At 39.9% G+C, this 15523-nt stretch overlaps 1 protein-coding gene across 5 annotated transcripts in view; it reads left to right on the top strand.

Moving 5' to 3' along the window:
* The first annotated feature begins 13752 nt into the window (after positions 1-13752).
* The window catches only part of CNKSR2 (connector enhancer of kinase suppressor of Ras 2), a 283644-nt gene continuing 281873 nt past the window's right edge, over positions 13753-15523 (top strand). For all 5 annotated transcript variants that reach the window (XM_079122826.1, XM_079122825.1, XM_079122824.1 and 2 more), the window contains exon 1: positions 13753-14413. In XM_079122826.1, the coding sequence (XP_078978952.1) occupies positions 14350-14413 (64 nt within the window). In that variant the 5' untranslated portion in view covers positions 13753-14349. The remainder of the gene's footprint in view (positions 14414-15523) is intronic.

Below are 15523 nucleotides of genomic sequence, written 5' to 3'. Positions count from 1 at the left end.
TATTCAACATTGTCCTCGAAACTCTAGGCAGAGCAATTAGACAGACTAAAGAAATTAAAGGATATGAATAGGAAAAGTGGAACTTAAGCTGTCACTATTTGCTGATGACATGATTCTATATTTAGAGGATCCAAAAAACTCCTTCAGAAAGCTTCTAGACCTGATCAATGAATTCAGCAATATAGCAGGCTATAAAATCAACAAGCATAAATCTAAAGCATTTTTATATGCAAGTGATGAAACATCTAAAAGGGAAATGAGGAAAACAACTCCATTGGCAATAGCCTCAAAAAAAAAAAAAATAAATAAAATACGTGGGAATCAATCTAACCAAAGAGGTAAAAGATCTCTACAATGAAAACTACAAAACATTGAAGAAAGAAATTGAGGAAGACCTTAGAAGATGGGAAGATCTCCCATGTTCTTGGATAGGCAGAATTAATATTGTCAAAATGGCCATACTACCAAAAGTGCTATACAAATTCAATGCAATTCTAATTAAAATCCCAATGATATAACTTACAGAAATAGAGCAAGCAATCATGAAATTCATCTGGAAGAATAAGAAACCCAGAATAGCAAAAGCAATCATTAGCTGGAAGAATGAAACAGGGGGTATTGCAATACCAGAACTTCAACTACAGTACAAAGCAATAGTAACAAAAACGGCATGGCATTGGTACCAAAATAGACAGGTAGATCAATGGTACAGAATAGAGGACACGAACACAAACCCAAATAAATACAATTTGCACATACTAAACAAAGGTGCCAAAAATATGCAATGGAGAAAAGATGGCCTCTTCAACAAACGGTGCTGGGAAAACTGGAAAACCATATGCAACAGAATGAAACTAAACTCCTATCTCTCACCCTGCGTAAAACTCAACTCAAAATGAACCATGGACCTCGGAATCAGACCAGAGACCCAGCATCTTATAGAAGAAAAAGTAGGTCCAAATCTTCAAAATGTTGGCTTAGGATCAGACTTCCTTAACAGGACTCACATAGCACAAGAAATAAAAGCAAGATGAATAACTGGGATAGATTCAAACTAAATAGCTTTCTCTCAGCAAAGGAAACTATCAGCAATGTGAAGAGAGAGCCTACAGAGTAGGAGAATATCTTTGCCACTCACACTTCAGATAGAGCACTAATTTCCAGAATATATAAAGAACTCAAAAAACTCTACACCAAGAATACAAATAATCCAGTCAACAAATAGGCTAGGGATATGAACAGACACTTTACAGAAGAAGATCTACAAGCAATCAACAAACATATGAAAAAATGTTCACCATCTTTAGGAATAAGAGAAATGCAAATCAAAACTACCCTAAGATTCCATCTCACCCCAATTCGAATGGCGATTATCAAGAATACAAGCAACAATAGGTGTTGGAGAGGATGTGGGAAAAAAGGTACACTCATACATTGCTGGTGGGTATGCAAATTAGTGCAGCCACTCTGGAAAGCAATGTGGAGATTCCTTAGAAAACTTGGAATGAACCCACCATTTGACCCAGCTATCCCACTCCTCGGCCTATACCCAAAGTACTTAAAATCAGCATACTACAGAGATACAGCCACATCAATGTTCATAGCTGCTCAATTCACAATAGTCAGATTGTGGAACCTACCTAGATGTCCTTCAATTGATGAATGGATAAAGAAACTGTGGTATAATTATACAATGGAATATTACTCAGCCATAAAGAATAATAAAATTATGGCATTTGCAGGCAAATGGATGAAACTGGAGGATATCATGCTAAGTGAGATAAGCCAATCTCAAAAAACCAAAGGATTAATGATCTTGCTGATAAGTGGATGATGACACATAATGGGGGGTGGGAGAGGGGAAGAATGGAGGAAGGAGGGACTGTATAGAGGGAAAAGAGAGGTGGGAGGGGTGGGGGGGAAGGAAAAATAACAGAATGAATCAAACACCATTACCCTATGTAAATATATGATTACGCAAATGGTATGCTGTTACTGCATGTACAAACAGAAACAACATGTATCCCTTCTGTTTACAATAAAAATAAATTTAAAAAAAGAAAAAAAAAATCTATACATATAACTTCTCCCAGTCTACTTCTACTGGTGTCATCTCTTCTACTGGTTCAAGTGAAGCTTTGAAACTTCTCTTTATGTGACTTTACCTTCCTTATACTCAACAGTCATATATAAACACTGAGAAACACACTAAATGGTGATAAACTTTTTCCTTCAACCATTAAACATAATTTCTAAACTTCAAGAGGAGAAAAAATTCTATGTTGTATTTACTTTTAGGGTACATCTTCAGGTAAAATTTCCTAGTTTTCTTTCATCTGAGGTTATCCTGATTTACACTACTTTCTTGGAGGATAATTTTGCTAAACATAGAATCCAGAGTTGATAAGTCTTTTCTTTTAGCATCTGAAAAATGTGCTGCTTCTTTCTGTGGTTTCCTCTTTTTGTCTTTTAAATTTTTCATTGTGGTAAAATATATATAACATAAAAATTACCACTGAAATCATTTTAAGTGTTAAATTCAATAGTACTATGTACATTCACACTGTTGTACAACCAAATCCATTTCTAGAACTTACCCATTACCAGTAACTCCCTATGCTTTCCTTCTTCAGCCCCTTGTAACCACTATTCTAATTTTATTGTTGTCTTCTATTGATTGGATTTTTTTCAATTGAAACCTGGATATTTTGGGTATTATGTTATCAACTTTGGGATCTTATTTTAAGCCTTCTTTTTTGGTTGGTTTTCTGTGACATTGCCCTTGCAGGGGTACTGCCTTCTTTCAGCCAGGTATGGTAAAAGTTCAGGTTCCCACTCACTCTCCATTGAATCCTGAAGTTGAAACTTTTCATTACTCCTGGGCTATGGTTGGAATTCTAACCTTCCTATAGACTTCCTCTAATATTGCCCTGGATAAAAGTGTTTCATTATTTAAGCTCACTCTTTGGTCACTGCTGGCATCATGGCATGAGAGGTAACCTCTAACCTCCTTACTGCTGAGCTGTGGTCGGAGTCTTGACTTTTCACAAGTACTCCTCTGATGCCATCCAAGAGGGGAGAAGACTACTTACTCCCTTACTGCTGAATGGAGGTAACAGTACAGATTCAACATTTCAGAGGGGTTGAACTTAGGACTTTCCAGCAAAAATGAAAGTTCCAGTTCCTACTTGAACTTCTCTAATACTACCATGATGAGGATATTGGGATGCCTTGCTACATCCTGGCAATGTTGGAAATCTAGGCTCCCTACTTTGCCTTTTGCAGGCATGGATAGGGGTGCAGGCACAGTTTTCTCTGGGATGCCTGAGAGGAGTAGTTACTTAATGTTACTTAATGTTAAAGTAGAGTTGTCTTAATGTTTTCTGTCTTGCTAGGCTGGCCCTTCCTAGTCACTCATGGGAAGCAGGTTTTTCTTGGCCTTTTCGGTCTGCGCCCTTGATGTTTCCAGGTTGCTGACTTCTTCAGCTCTAAGTCTGGGATACATGAGGCAAAAAGTTAAAAACCTAGGTAACTCACTGCCTTGTCATTCCTTGAGTCTGACTTTCCTTGCCATTCCACTTTTCTCACTCTACCTTTCAGAGTCTTTTTATTTTATGTATAATTTCCAAGGTTTTTAGTTGTACTTAGAGGAAGATAGAAGAGGATGTATGTATTCTATCTTTTTGGAAGTAGACCCACCTTTTTGAAGGTTTAAATCATTTCTGACTTGCTTACAAGTCTTAATAGTTCTTCACTAGTTACTATATGAATAATACAAGCTATTTTCTTCAATTCCAGCTTACCTCTCTAGTTTCTTTTCATGTCCTTTAGTAGTGGGTAACTGACTCAGGGCTGGATATAAAGTAAACTGAGGACATTGCCCTGGGAGAGTGAGAGTTCTCCTCCCCCTGTTCTTGCCAGTTGGGCTTCAGGAGAACTAATTAGCACCATTTACTTCTTCCTTTTAGAATGTAAAAGACTTTCCCAGGGATCTAACCATGTCCCTTTGAAGTGTAAATGCCCCTGTGAAAGCTCAGGGCTCAAATCTAGAGATACAGAAGACCTGTAAGCCAGCTTCCTTTATCACAGTCTGCTTTTGTAAACAGTTCCCACTCTAAGACCCTTACACAAAATCATATATTGTTTTTTGAAATCTTGTGTCCAATCATGTACTGTTTTAGACTAGAAAGTTTATGATACTAGACAGTCTATAAATATTATGAAAACTTAGTCAGAGGTACTCAGAATTTTGGAGTGCTAATCTCCTCTGGGCCCACTGGTGTAAAATAAAGTATGGTTTCTCCTACTTTCCTAGTGCCCTCTTGTCATCTCCACAACTTTGCCCAATCACTGTTTCAGGCACACTGATTTCCTCATACATAGCTATGTCCATTCTATCCACTAGTTTACAGATTGTAAACTGTGTACAGTCCCTGGTACGTGATGACCATTCAATAAAAGTTTGCTGAATGAATGGAGACTAAATAGTAGACATACAAATTAAATTGCCATCTTACAATCTAAAGAAATGCTTGTTCATTTATTCATTTGGTATGCACTTATATTTTCATACTGTGAAAAACACCCATTGTGTTATGTCAAAAATATCTATTTGCATGCTTTGTTTTATTTATAAGCTTTGAGGATAGCAATATTTTACTCATTTTTGTATCTACAGTGCTTTATTCATATGAGGCCTTTACATAGTAGACGTTATGTTGAAAAGTCAACAAATGATAGGTAAAATTGTGCTACAAAGTATTTGAAATAATTCATAAGAGTAACTAAAGAAACTAAACTTTTCATTTTATCACCCAAAGAACTAAATTTCCTTTAAAAATGCAGAAAATATCAAAATCAATGACAAACTTACATGTCTCTATATCTTTCTGGATACAGTTCCTCATCAGTGAGAACAACTGATTTGTTCCACTTGGTATGAGCAACTGGCCAATCTTCCTAGAAGTAAATAAGATCTATTTGAAAAAAATGAAGACAAAATCTATGGTGGAAAATAGAACAAATACTTTCCTACTCCTCATCTTTATTCCTCTGTATTATTCCAATTATTGGCCAATGATTAAACAATTGATCCTACTTTAAACAACTTGGACATTAAATTTGTATCTGAGCATGTAAATGAACAAATTAACTTATAAACAGTATTTTTGAGCTCATCTAGCATGAATTTTTTTTTCATTCACATGTCACTACCAAGTAAGACTGCTAAATGTTCAGATGAAAATGGATTTAACATCTTGAATATGAGAGAATTCACTGAATCTAGTTGTTTTGTAAATAATGTTAAAACTCAGAAGGGTTTGGATAAGGCGTTTTGCTTTGTTTCTTATCCTGCAATATTAACACAGGCTCTCATTAATTATGGGGTAATCACAGGGAGACTTAATGATTAGGAAAAAAATGCAGTCTTTTCAAATTTGAAATTGAGTTGTTATTTCTGCTACTGCTGATTTACTAGGCCATGCTGGACTGGCCTAGTTTATCCAAGCAGAGGAGGTTCAGCAAAGCTCACTTCTTTTGGGAGTATTTATGGACTTCCTAGATCAGATCTGTGCCAAGTGGTCAAGTGAGTGGTACCTAATCTGTAGCATGGTGGCAGCTGCTAAATTGGCTTATTACACTTCATAGATTCAGTCAGTAAGGAGACAACAACCCCAAGTGGATTTAGAAATTTTATTATTTACACAGATAGCAATGCAAGATCAGTATGGTGGCAGCTCCCCATGTCCCTAGTCCCATAGGATAACACCAAGTCCAACAGATCAGATGATAGATAATACAAGTAGTGGGTCATCCTGGCATTCAGAAGAAAATATACTACAGCTAAACAGTTTTATAATCTGAAGTTGTACCTAGAGTTGGGGTAATATGGAAGGTTCCACACCTTACTGGAAGCAGGGCAGAAGATGACAAATGGACTCAAGATATCTTCTAACAAGACTATTTGTTCTGGAGAGGATCACTAGGCATCCTGCTGGAACATGCACCATTTTTGCGACTGATGTTTGCCTACATGGCTTTTTGTGGAGATGAGCAAGATCAACAGGGTGCCATGGAAAAGCTGTTTCCTTACAATCTGATGAGGAAAGGGTATTTCAAATTTAGCCCAGTTTAAAGGGTGCCATCATTCTACAAGTGGTGAGAATACAATGAGATAAGAAAGAGTTGGTATCATTTTTAGCAACTAGGATTTCATCTGAAAGGAGTGATACAAGTGGTAATGTATAAACTGAAGAAGGGTTATCATATGGTAGAGCCATGTGGATGAAACATATACATAGACAGGCTATGAGAAAAGGTAGAAAAATCAATTTGTGAAAAAGTTAAAGCCTTATGTAATAAGGCTTACCATTCTGACATTTAGTTTGCAAAGATCTTAATAAGGCCATGAAGGATATCTAAACTGATGAAACCACTGGATTTCTTTTTCAGTTCTTATCAGAACAGCATCATTTTTGCCCCTCACACTATTTTTCACTCCTTTCTACCTGAAATTTTTTGTTCGATGGGCTACCATGACACTGCATTCTCCTTATTATTTATTTATTTTCTCTTTTTGTTCCATGGAACACCTCAGTGGAAACCTCACATTCTTCCTGTATCTTTCATTTTTCTGTTTTAGTAGTGACTCACAAACTTGTATCTTTCGTCCATACTGAGTTTCACATTCCTATATGTGAATTCAGAAACTGTGTACTGGAAATTCCTTCCTGATTGATCCACAGGTGTCTCACATTTAGAATGTCCAAAACATAACTAGTACTTCAGAATGCCTCCTCTTCCCATGTTTTCTGTTTCTGTTTTGTATGTTTATATGAAGAAGAAATAATTTACCCATTCACCCAGCTAGAATTCTGGTAATTCATCTTGATATTGCACTGTTCTTAACCTCCCATATCCAGTCAATCACCAAGTTCCCCTGAATAATTATTAAACCCATCTTCTTATCTCCATCTAAAAAAAAAAAACTCCACTGCTGTTTTTCACCTGAGTCATCCCTTCACTTGTTTATTGCAACATCCTCTGAATTAACATTCCCCATCCTGTCCCTCTCAAATCTATAGTTTCCATGGCTAGTAGTCTGTATAAAAAAATGTATAGATATGACCAAATCACTTCATAAATAGTTCTATCATAGAGAGTTTGGATTTTTTCTGCATAATTTTGCTGTTGCCTATTCCTCCCACTTTATCTCAGTGATTTTTAATGCCAGCCACCCAGGTACCTATGTATATAATACCATATAACTTTGTTCAGTGTTCTGCTTAAAAGCCCTCTTCTGCATTCCTGCTTACCTGTCATCTTTTAATACCTAAAACAGGCATTACCCTCTCCATATTCTTCCCTACAACTTTAAGACACTCCTCCCTGCATAGTACTAGGTATATCACCCATTAGGCGTATCATTCTACTACATTAATGGTGAATGTTCCTATTTTGCCTGTCAGTCCGTGGGTACCTTAGCCATCTGCATCCTCAAAATGAATCTAATTTTTCTGATCAAGGGATACAACATGGGCCAGTGCATGTTTTTTTTATTTATTTATTTATTTTTTTATTTATTTATTTATTTATTTATTTTTTTTTTATTGTAAACAAATGGGATACATGTTGTTTCTCTGTTTGTACATGGCGTAAAGGCATACCATTTGTGTAATCATAAATTTACATAGAGCAATGTTGTTTGATTCATTCTGTTATTTTTTTCCCTTCCCCCCCCCCCCCCCCCCCCCCCTTTACCCTCTATACAGTAGTTCCTTCCTCTATACTTGCCCCCCTCCCTAACCCTAACTCTAACCCTTCCCTCCCCCCCATTATGTGTCAACCTCCACTTATTAGCGATATCATTCGTCCTTTGGCTTTTTGAGATTGGCTTATCTCACTTAGCATGATATTCTCCAATTTCATCCATTTGCCTGCAAATGTCATAATTTTATCATTCTTTATGGCTGAGTAATATTCCATAGTATATATATATACCACTGTTTCTTTATCCACTCATCAATTGAAGGGCATCTAGGTTGGTTCCACAGTCTAGCTATTGTGAATTGAGCAGCTATGAACATTGATGTGGCTGTATTTCTGTAGTATGCAGATTTTAAGTCCTTTGGGTATAGGCCAAGGAGTGGGATAGCTGGGTCAAATGGTGGTTCCATTCCAAGTTTTCTAAGGAATCTCCACACTGCTTTCCATAGCGGCTGCACTAATTTGCAGCCCCACCAGCAGTGTATGAGTGTACCTTTCTCCCCACATCCTCGCCAACACCTGTTGTTGCTCGTATTCTTGATAATCGCCATTCTAATTGGGGTGAGATGGAACCTTAGGGTGGTTTTGATTTGCATTTCTCTTATTACTAGAGATGTTGAACATTTTTCCATATGTTTGTTGATTGCTTGTAGATCTTCTTCTGTGAAGTGTCTATTCATTTCCTTAGCCCATTTGTTGACTGGACTGTTTGAATTCTTGGAGTAGAGTTTTTTGAGTTCTTTATAGATTCTGGAGATTAGTGCTCTATCTGAAGTATGATTGGCAAAGATATTCTCCCACTCTGTAGGCTCTTTCTTCGCATTGCTGATAGTTTCCTTTGCTGAGAGAAAGCTTTTTAGTTTGAATCTATCCCAGTGGTTGATTCTAGCTTTTATTTCTTGTGCTATGGGAGTCCTGTTAAGGAAGTCTGGTCCTAGACCAACAAGATGAAGATTTGGACCTACTTTTTCTTCTATAATCTGCAGGGTCTCTGGTCTGATTCCGAGGTCCTTAATCCATTTTGAGTTTAGTTTCGTGCATGGTGAGAGATATGGGTTTAGTTTCATTCTGTTGCATATGGATTTCCAATTCTCCCAGCACCATTTGTTGAAGAGGCTATCTTTTCTCCATTGCATATTTTTGGCCCCTTTGTCTAGTATGAGAAAATTGTATTTATTTGGGTTTGTGTCCGTGTCCTCTATTCTGTACCATTGATCTACCTTTCTATTTTGGTACCAATACCATGCCGTTTTTGTTACTGGGCCAGTGCATTGATGGTACTAAAAAGTATTTGTTGACTAATGAGTTTATGTGCTCTTCACTAATAGCAACCGAATGCATCAGAGATTTCCTGGATAGGCTAGGGCTTTGTGAGTTAAGAAAACTATCTTGGTGGGCTCTGAAATTTTTATTAGACTGTGAATAATACAGCAAGGAGACTTACGACTCTGCCTAAAAAACAAAAAACAAAAAACAAACAAAAAAAAAAACAGCAAGGAGGAGGACTGGGATAACCTCAACTTAAGCCAATTTCTCTTACCCAAAGATGAGTGCTTTAACTCTTGGTCAAGTAAGGAGATGTCTCCATGTAATACAGTTTACCTTAAAGGAGAAAAAAAATCTACTTATTTTTCTCCAGATTCTTATTCTCCCCTATTAAATCTATAGGGAGATTTGACCCTAAGCAGTACACTGAAGGCCCATTTACAGTTAAGATTTCTTCCTACTTTGCTTCTGTAATGATTGGAAACTTAGATTGCTATCAGGTGGTTGTTATATCAGAAACTTTAGTTCTTAATTCATACCTGTTAACTAACTTACCCTGGGAAGAAAATAACAATATTTTCTCAGAAATTTTGCTGAACTTCCTCTGGAGAAAGTTTTTCATATTTTTTTTCTGGGAATAACTTGTGTTTTGTTTTATCACTATTAGTCTTTTTTTTTAAAATTTATTTGTTCTATTTTGTTGTACATGACAGCAGAATGCATTTATACATTTTGATAGATCATAAATGGAGTGTAATCTTGCATTTTTCTGATTATACATATTGCAGGATCACATTGGTCATGCAGTCATATATGTACATGAGGTAATAATGTTAGTCTTATTATAATCACCATCTAATTTTTCTGATCAAGGGATACAGTTGAGCCAGCATGGAACACCTGCTTTTGAAATCATAGGAAAGGTCTATATAAAACTTACTGGAAAAAAGGGGCTCCTATTCTTTTCTCTATTTTAGGACATGGACTATTGACACAATTATTCTATGTTGTGATCAACCAATTCAAAAGCATAAGACAAAAGAGAAAAAAATAACATGATAAAATATTACTCATAAAGAATGCAAAAATCTAGAAATTAAAGATATCTATAGCAAAAATACAAAATATAATTTCTGTGGAAATTACCAGGAAGGGAACTGCAAGACATTTTGTCTAAATGTTAAATAAGTGAAAACATTAAAACATGTCTTGCATGGCAAATCTGAAGTCTAGTGCAGAGCAAGTGTCTTTGCACAAGAAATGGTGAGTAAAGATTAATACCCCTATAAGACAGCCTAGTTTGGAAAATGGATAAGTCAGAGGTACTTAGCTAGCAGCTCCAAGAGAAACATTTACATTATTTTCTCCTCAATTTGGCCCCAAAGGGAAAAGCTCTTGAAGGCCCTTCTTCCAGTGGACACTTCTCTCTCTTCCTATCTGACCTAATCCCTAAAAGTCAAATCCATGGAGCACCCAGATTCCAGTTAGAGGATCATTTGTAAATTCTGTATCTAAAGCTATTTAGAATCATTACTATACTGTAAAATCTTAACTGAGACTATTTTGGTCAAAATATTTTAATTCTTAATTTTTATTGAAATCTAGAGGGAAAGTAAAAAGACAAAACTAACCACTGCATTAAGACATCATTTTAAGAAACAAAAAAAGAGACATTTCAAATGATTCATTTGACATGGTTGCAAACATCTCAAAAGTTATGTCTCCAATTAATTTAATTAAGTTAATATTTCTATTCTGCCTGCTTCCAAAAAATCTAAGGCTGCTTCCAAAGATTCCGTTTGGCTTTTATATATAGACTGTTGAAGTATGTGTGATATCACATCATTTAGTGAATTATGTTTTAATATGTATTCTCTGACAATATACTTTCTTCACTAATCTTTGAGACTGTATGGTGCATTAAGAAAAGGCAAAGTTAAGCTGCTCAAGATTGTATAGAATCACATTATATTATATTTACAAAAATGGAACAAGGCAAGGCATTGAATTTTGGATAATAGGCAAAAGAATATAAAAGCTAGTTTATTTGAAAAGTTCTGGGAAGAAAAATACAAGAAAGATGTAGCTGAGTCATTTGGAGTTAAGAATAAAAGAGTGAAGGCAATGATAATTTAGTCCTTTTATTCCCCCTAATCAAGAATATTTAAAGTGAAAAGCCAGTTGTGCTCTGAACAGATTAAGTGAAATAATGTTTTGATTATATTGTGAAAATCAAAGGCAAATGCTATGTTTTGTGGGGGAAACCTCAGGGAGCAGGATTTAAGACATAAATACATAAGGCTTGGTGAAATCTATTAGATAGTATAACTCCACACCCACATTTGGGTTCATGCTTACTTCTTAGACTTATTCTTTAGTTATTTTACATGAGTAGGCCAAATAAATCCCTTACCATAACATAAATGGGAGGGAAATATGTAAAAAGCTCATTGTGATGTAGGATCTTCCTCGAAATTCTCTTTCTCTGGGATCTTCTTTCCTTATCTTCTTTGGCACGTGTCTTTTCATGAAATACACACTTTTTAATTTTATTGTATCCCAGTCTTTGGCATTTGTCTTGATTGATATTTCACTCATCATGCAAGAATTAACTCTTTTTGAAATTGCTTGCAACATGATCCACAGTATGGTTGTTTATCATGCAAGCCCAGTCTCTCTATGTGCAAGTTTGATGTTTTAGCCAAATTTGGTCAGTTCCTACATCCTCACAGTTGCTGTGAGGTACTGGTCAGGAACACTCATGGTAACTTTCACATTTCTTAGTAATTGCCATTCTTTTTTTTTTTCATTCTGATGAAATATATTCAGCCAACATTCAATGGACCTTCTATTCACTTGAACTGTTCATTTTGTGACACTGATACAAACTCTTTTTCAGTTTATCTTCTGGAATAACTTTAACTTGGTGTAAAGTCATGTAAGATGACTTCAGACAAATTAACCTGTTAAGGCTTATTCATTAATTTATTCAACATTTAGGAAACTGTGTCTAAAAGATTCGGGATAGAAAGTGAATGTGATGGTTAAAGTTTTCTCATCTGTGAAATGTGCTTAATAATAGACCTGTTTGGGAGATAAAATGTGTGTAAGGTGCTTAGCACCTTGCTCAATAAATGCCCACTATTATTAGTAGTAGTGTTTTAATTGAATGATCTTTTTTTGTTGTTTTTTCCCTGGTGCTGGAGATGGAACCCAGGGCCTCACACATGCTAGGCAAGCTCTCTACCACTGAGTCATATCCCCAGTCCGTGGAAAAGTACTTTTAATACCTCTCTACAACTGTAACCTCTAACAATTCACAATGTATCCATTATATTTCTAATATAAAGCTATTTCATAAATTACATACACTGGAAATGTTTTTCTATAAATACTGATATGATTGGAATATATGCAAAATACAAGATTTTTGCACTTGGCTAGTCAAGAAAATACTGTAAAGCACAAAACAAGATCTAGATTATGAAAGAAAAGTGCTATATTGGTATTCTGAATGTAGACTTGTTTAATGTTCTAAATTATTCTCCAATTTTTCGCATATAACGTTTGGATTATTAGAAAAGTAAACAACAAGCCTAAAAGCAGGCTTCTTAAGTTTTGTTTTGATCATTAACATGAAAACATCAATATCAACTACTGCTGTTTCAGCTCGTTGTGTACATGTTGGAAGAGGGGTCATCAACTTTGCCCGGGGAAGAAAGAGACAGTTCTGACATCTCATCAAATTGAGCTAGAGAAAATGGTTAATGCAGGACCTGGCAACACCTATTGACATTATTGAGGAGTTTTATTCTTTTACTCGGTGGAGCTACTTAAGAATTACACAGAGAAAACACCTATAATGGTGGTAGAGAGTTCACTTCTCAACTCTCTAGGATTATTTGTCTTTCAAAGTAAATCCTCATTAGGCAAACTGTATTTTACTAAGATTGCAGAGTAGTCTGTGTAAGAAAAGGTTTGAAGAATCACGTTGTTTACAATTTGCCACTCATTTTAAATCTCATTGTTACCCTTTGGTTCTTATATAAGAACATTTGAACACAAAGGACGTACTCTAAAATAGGTGCTGGGAGATCTGTGTTGGAAGAGTTGGCTGAAAATCCGAAACAGAGTCCTTTGAAAAGGTACATGGGGGAATCTGTCTCAGGATCACCAGGACAAGCAACTTGCAGGTGGCAGCCTCAACGCCCACTTCCCAGACCCGTCTTATGACCCAGGGCAGATTCAACACTGGCCCTCCTGCCTCGTCATCTCTGCGTTTCTGGCTGGCGGAGCCCGAGATTCCTGTCCATGGCAGTTCACGCCTCCATCTCCGCAGGCGTGTGCGGTTCTCGGGAATTACCTCAGGAACCCACTCAGCAGTGGGGAGGGCGAGAGCAAGGAAAGCCCGGGCTCCCGTTGTAACCCCCACGTTCAGTGGAGTCCCCCGCCCCTCGGTGACCGGGTCGCAGGTACCTCCTCAGCTGTCACCGTTCAACTGGTGGGCTCGCTGCCACTGCCGCCGCGTCCCCTCAGAGGCCGCTCGGAGCCGCGCTCCTCACGCCCGCACCTGATTGACTGACCTAGGGCTTGGACTCGGGCTCGCGCCGCTGCTGCCGCCGCCGCGCACGCGCTCATCGCGCGCCTGTCCCCGGGCGGCCCCCTGGGCGGGAACGCGAGGCTGCGAGCTGCCGGCACCTGCCTGCCTGCCTGCCTGCCTGCCTGCCTGCCAGACAGACCCTGGCTCCGGCCTCGTGCCGACACGCGCACGCGCCTCGCGTGCCTGCCGTCGGCCCCGAGGGCGGGACCGCGCGGCTGTGAGCGGGCGGGGGGCTCGTGGCGCGCGCGCCCCGCACCCGAGGGCTGCGGAGAGATATTTTGGGTGGCAGGAGGCCCCTCGTCATTTCCGCCAGCAGCTCGTCGTGCCAGGGGCTTCACTCCCGCGCGCGAGGCGAACGGACAAGTTGGCTGCAGGCGTGCGGCAGCGGTTCCTTCCCTCAGCCCCGCGACTCTCGGCAGCGCAAATCATGAACTGAAGCCCCGCCGGGACGGAGACCCAAGTGGAGCGGCGGAAGCAGCAGCTGCGGCCGCCGCCTCAGCTGGGACTGAGCAGACCCGGCGCGGAGCCGCCACCCCGGCGCGTCTCCTCCCCGTTGCCGACTAAGAGAAATTACAGCTTTGAGACCCGATACACAAAAGCCGCTTTCTTCGTACCACCCTGGGAGGCTGCAGCGGTCCTCACCTGAGGGCGGCTCAGGTTGCTGACTTCGTTTTGTGTCTGAGCTTCGCGCCCCACGCGGAACCCACCCCGTACCCATGGCTCTGATAATGGAACCAGTGAGCAAATGGTCTCCGAGTCAAGTAGTGGACTGGATGAAAGGTAATGCCCGCTGTGGGGAGGGCGCGGGGTCCCGGCAAGAGGGAGAAAGGGAGGGGCGCCCGCCACGGCAGATACCACCAGCTTATCCTGGCACACTAGGCGGCGGCGGGGGTCCTCAGAGGCTGACAGGGGCTCAGGGTCCCCGGGCTCCTTTTGTTTCCAGCCAGAGGGGCGCGGAGAGAGAGGGTGGCGGGCGCCACCTGGTTGGAGGCAGGAAGCCCGGGCGGTGGAATCCTGGCGAGGCGAATCTTGCCCACTCCTTGCTCCCCTGGGCGTCCCCCGATGGCCGGGAGGACGTGGCGACCCTGGTCTCCCATCTCAGGAAGATCCCCCACCCCCGTCAAGGACCTGCTCCCATAGTCTCCTCTTTGCGGACCCCTTTGTTCCTGGGAAACCTAACACTCCCCTCGGTGGCCGCCCCTGCCAGGTGTCTTCTTCAGCGCCAACTCTCCTGGCAACTTTTAAGTCCGCATAATGGGGTCAGGACATGGTTGCCCCCATTTGGAGGCTGGGGAGCCCCCTCCCCCATGTTGGGCAGAGAATGCTCGGGAGACGTGCTACTTCGGAATGGAGAAAACATGCTTCCCTTGGGACAGCATCTGCTCTGGATATGTGTAGGCTGCCTCCTGCGCATCCCCGCGTGCCCTTTGCTTCCCTGGATTCAGGCCGCTTGAGGCTTTGGTCCTGGTGGCTTTTTGTTAGGGGCTCAACGCCAGTTGTAAGGTGGTACCATTCAAGTACACCTCTCCTTTCTTCCATATTGAAGCTCCCATCACCGCCTTTTGCCCCTGGCAGTTTCAATAACCACAGTTACAGACATTCATCCTCGTATAGTCGCAAACGTGGGCTTTTTCTCTAGTCCCTGGCCTTTCTTGCCTCACTACCTCCCTCTGTTGTCTGATTTTGGGGGGTTGTAGAAAACCTCCCTAGTCCATTCCCAGGCCCTTCTCTTCCCTAATATTTTGGGAATGCTGAGCAGGATGAATGGAATAAAGGAATTCCTTGGCCAAGCGTGGAAGACACTTGGAATGTCAGAGCTTTGCTGGAGGTTATACCTGAGCATGAACTCTAGATCAGTAAGGAACCTGAGGCTTATCTTTGAAAATGCCC

The sequence above is a fragment of the Sciurus vulgaris genome (genome assembly GCF_902686455.1).
Source record: "Sciurus vulgaris genome assembly, chromosome: X".
Classification (NCBI taxonomy): domain Eukaryota; kingdom Metazoa; phylum Chordata; class Mammalia; order Rodentia; family Sciuridae; genus Sciurus; species Sciurus vulgaris.
Note: the sequence above shows the minus strand (reverse complement) of the source record. Positions and strands in the feature narration are given on the sequence as shown.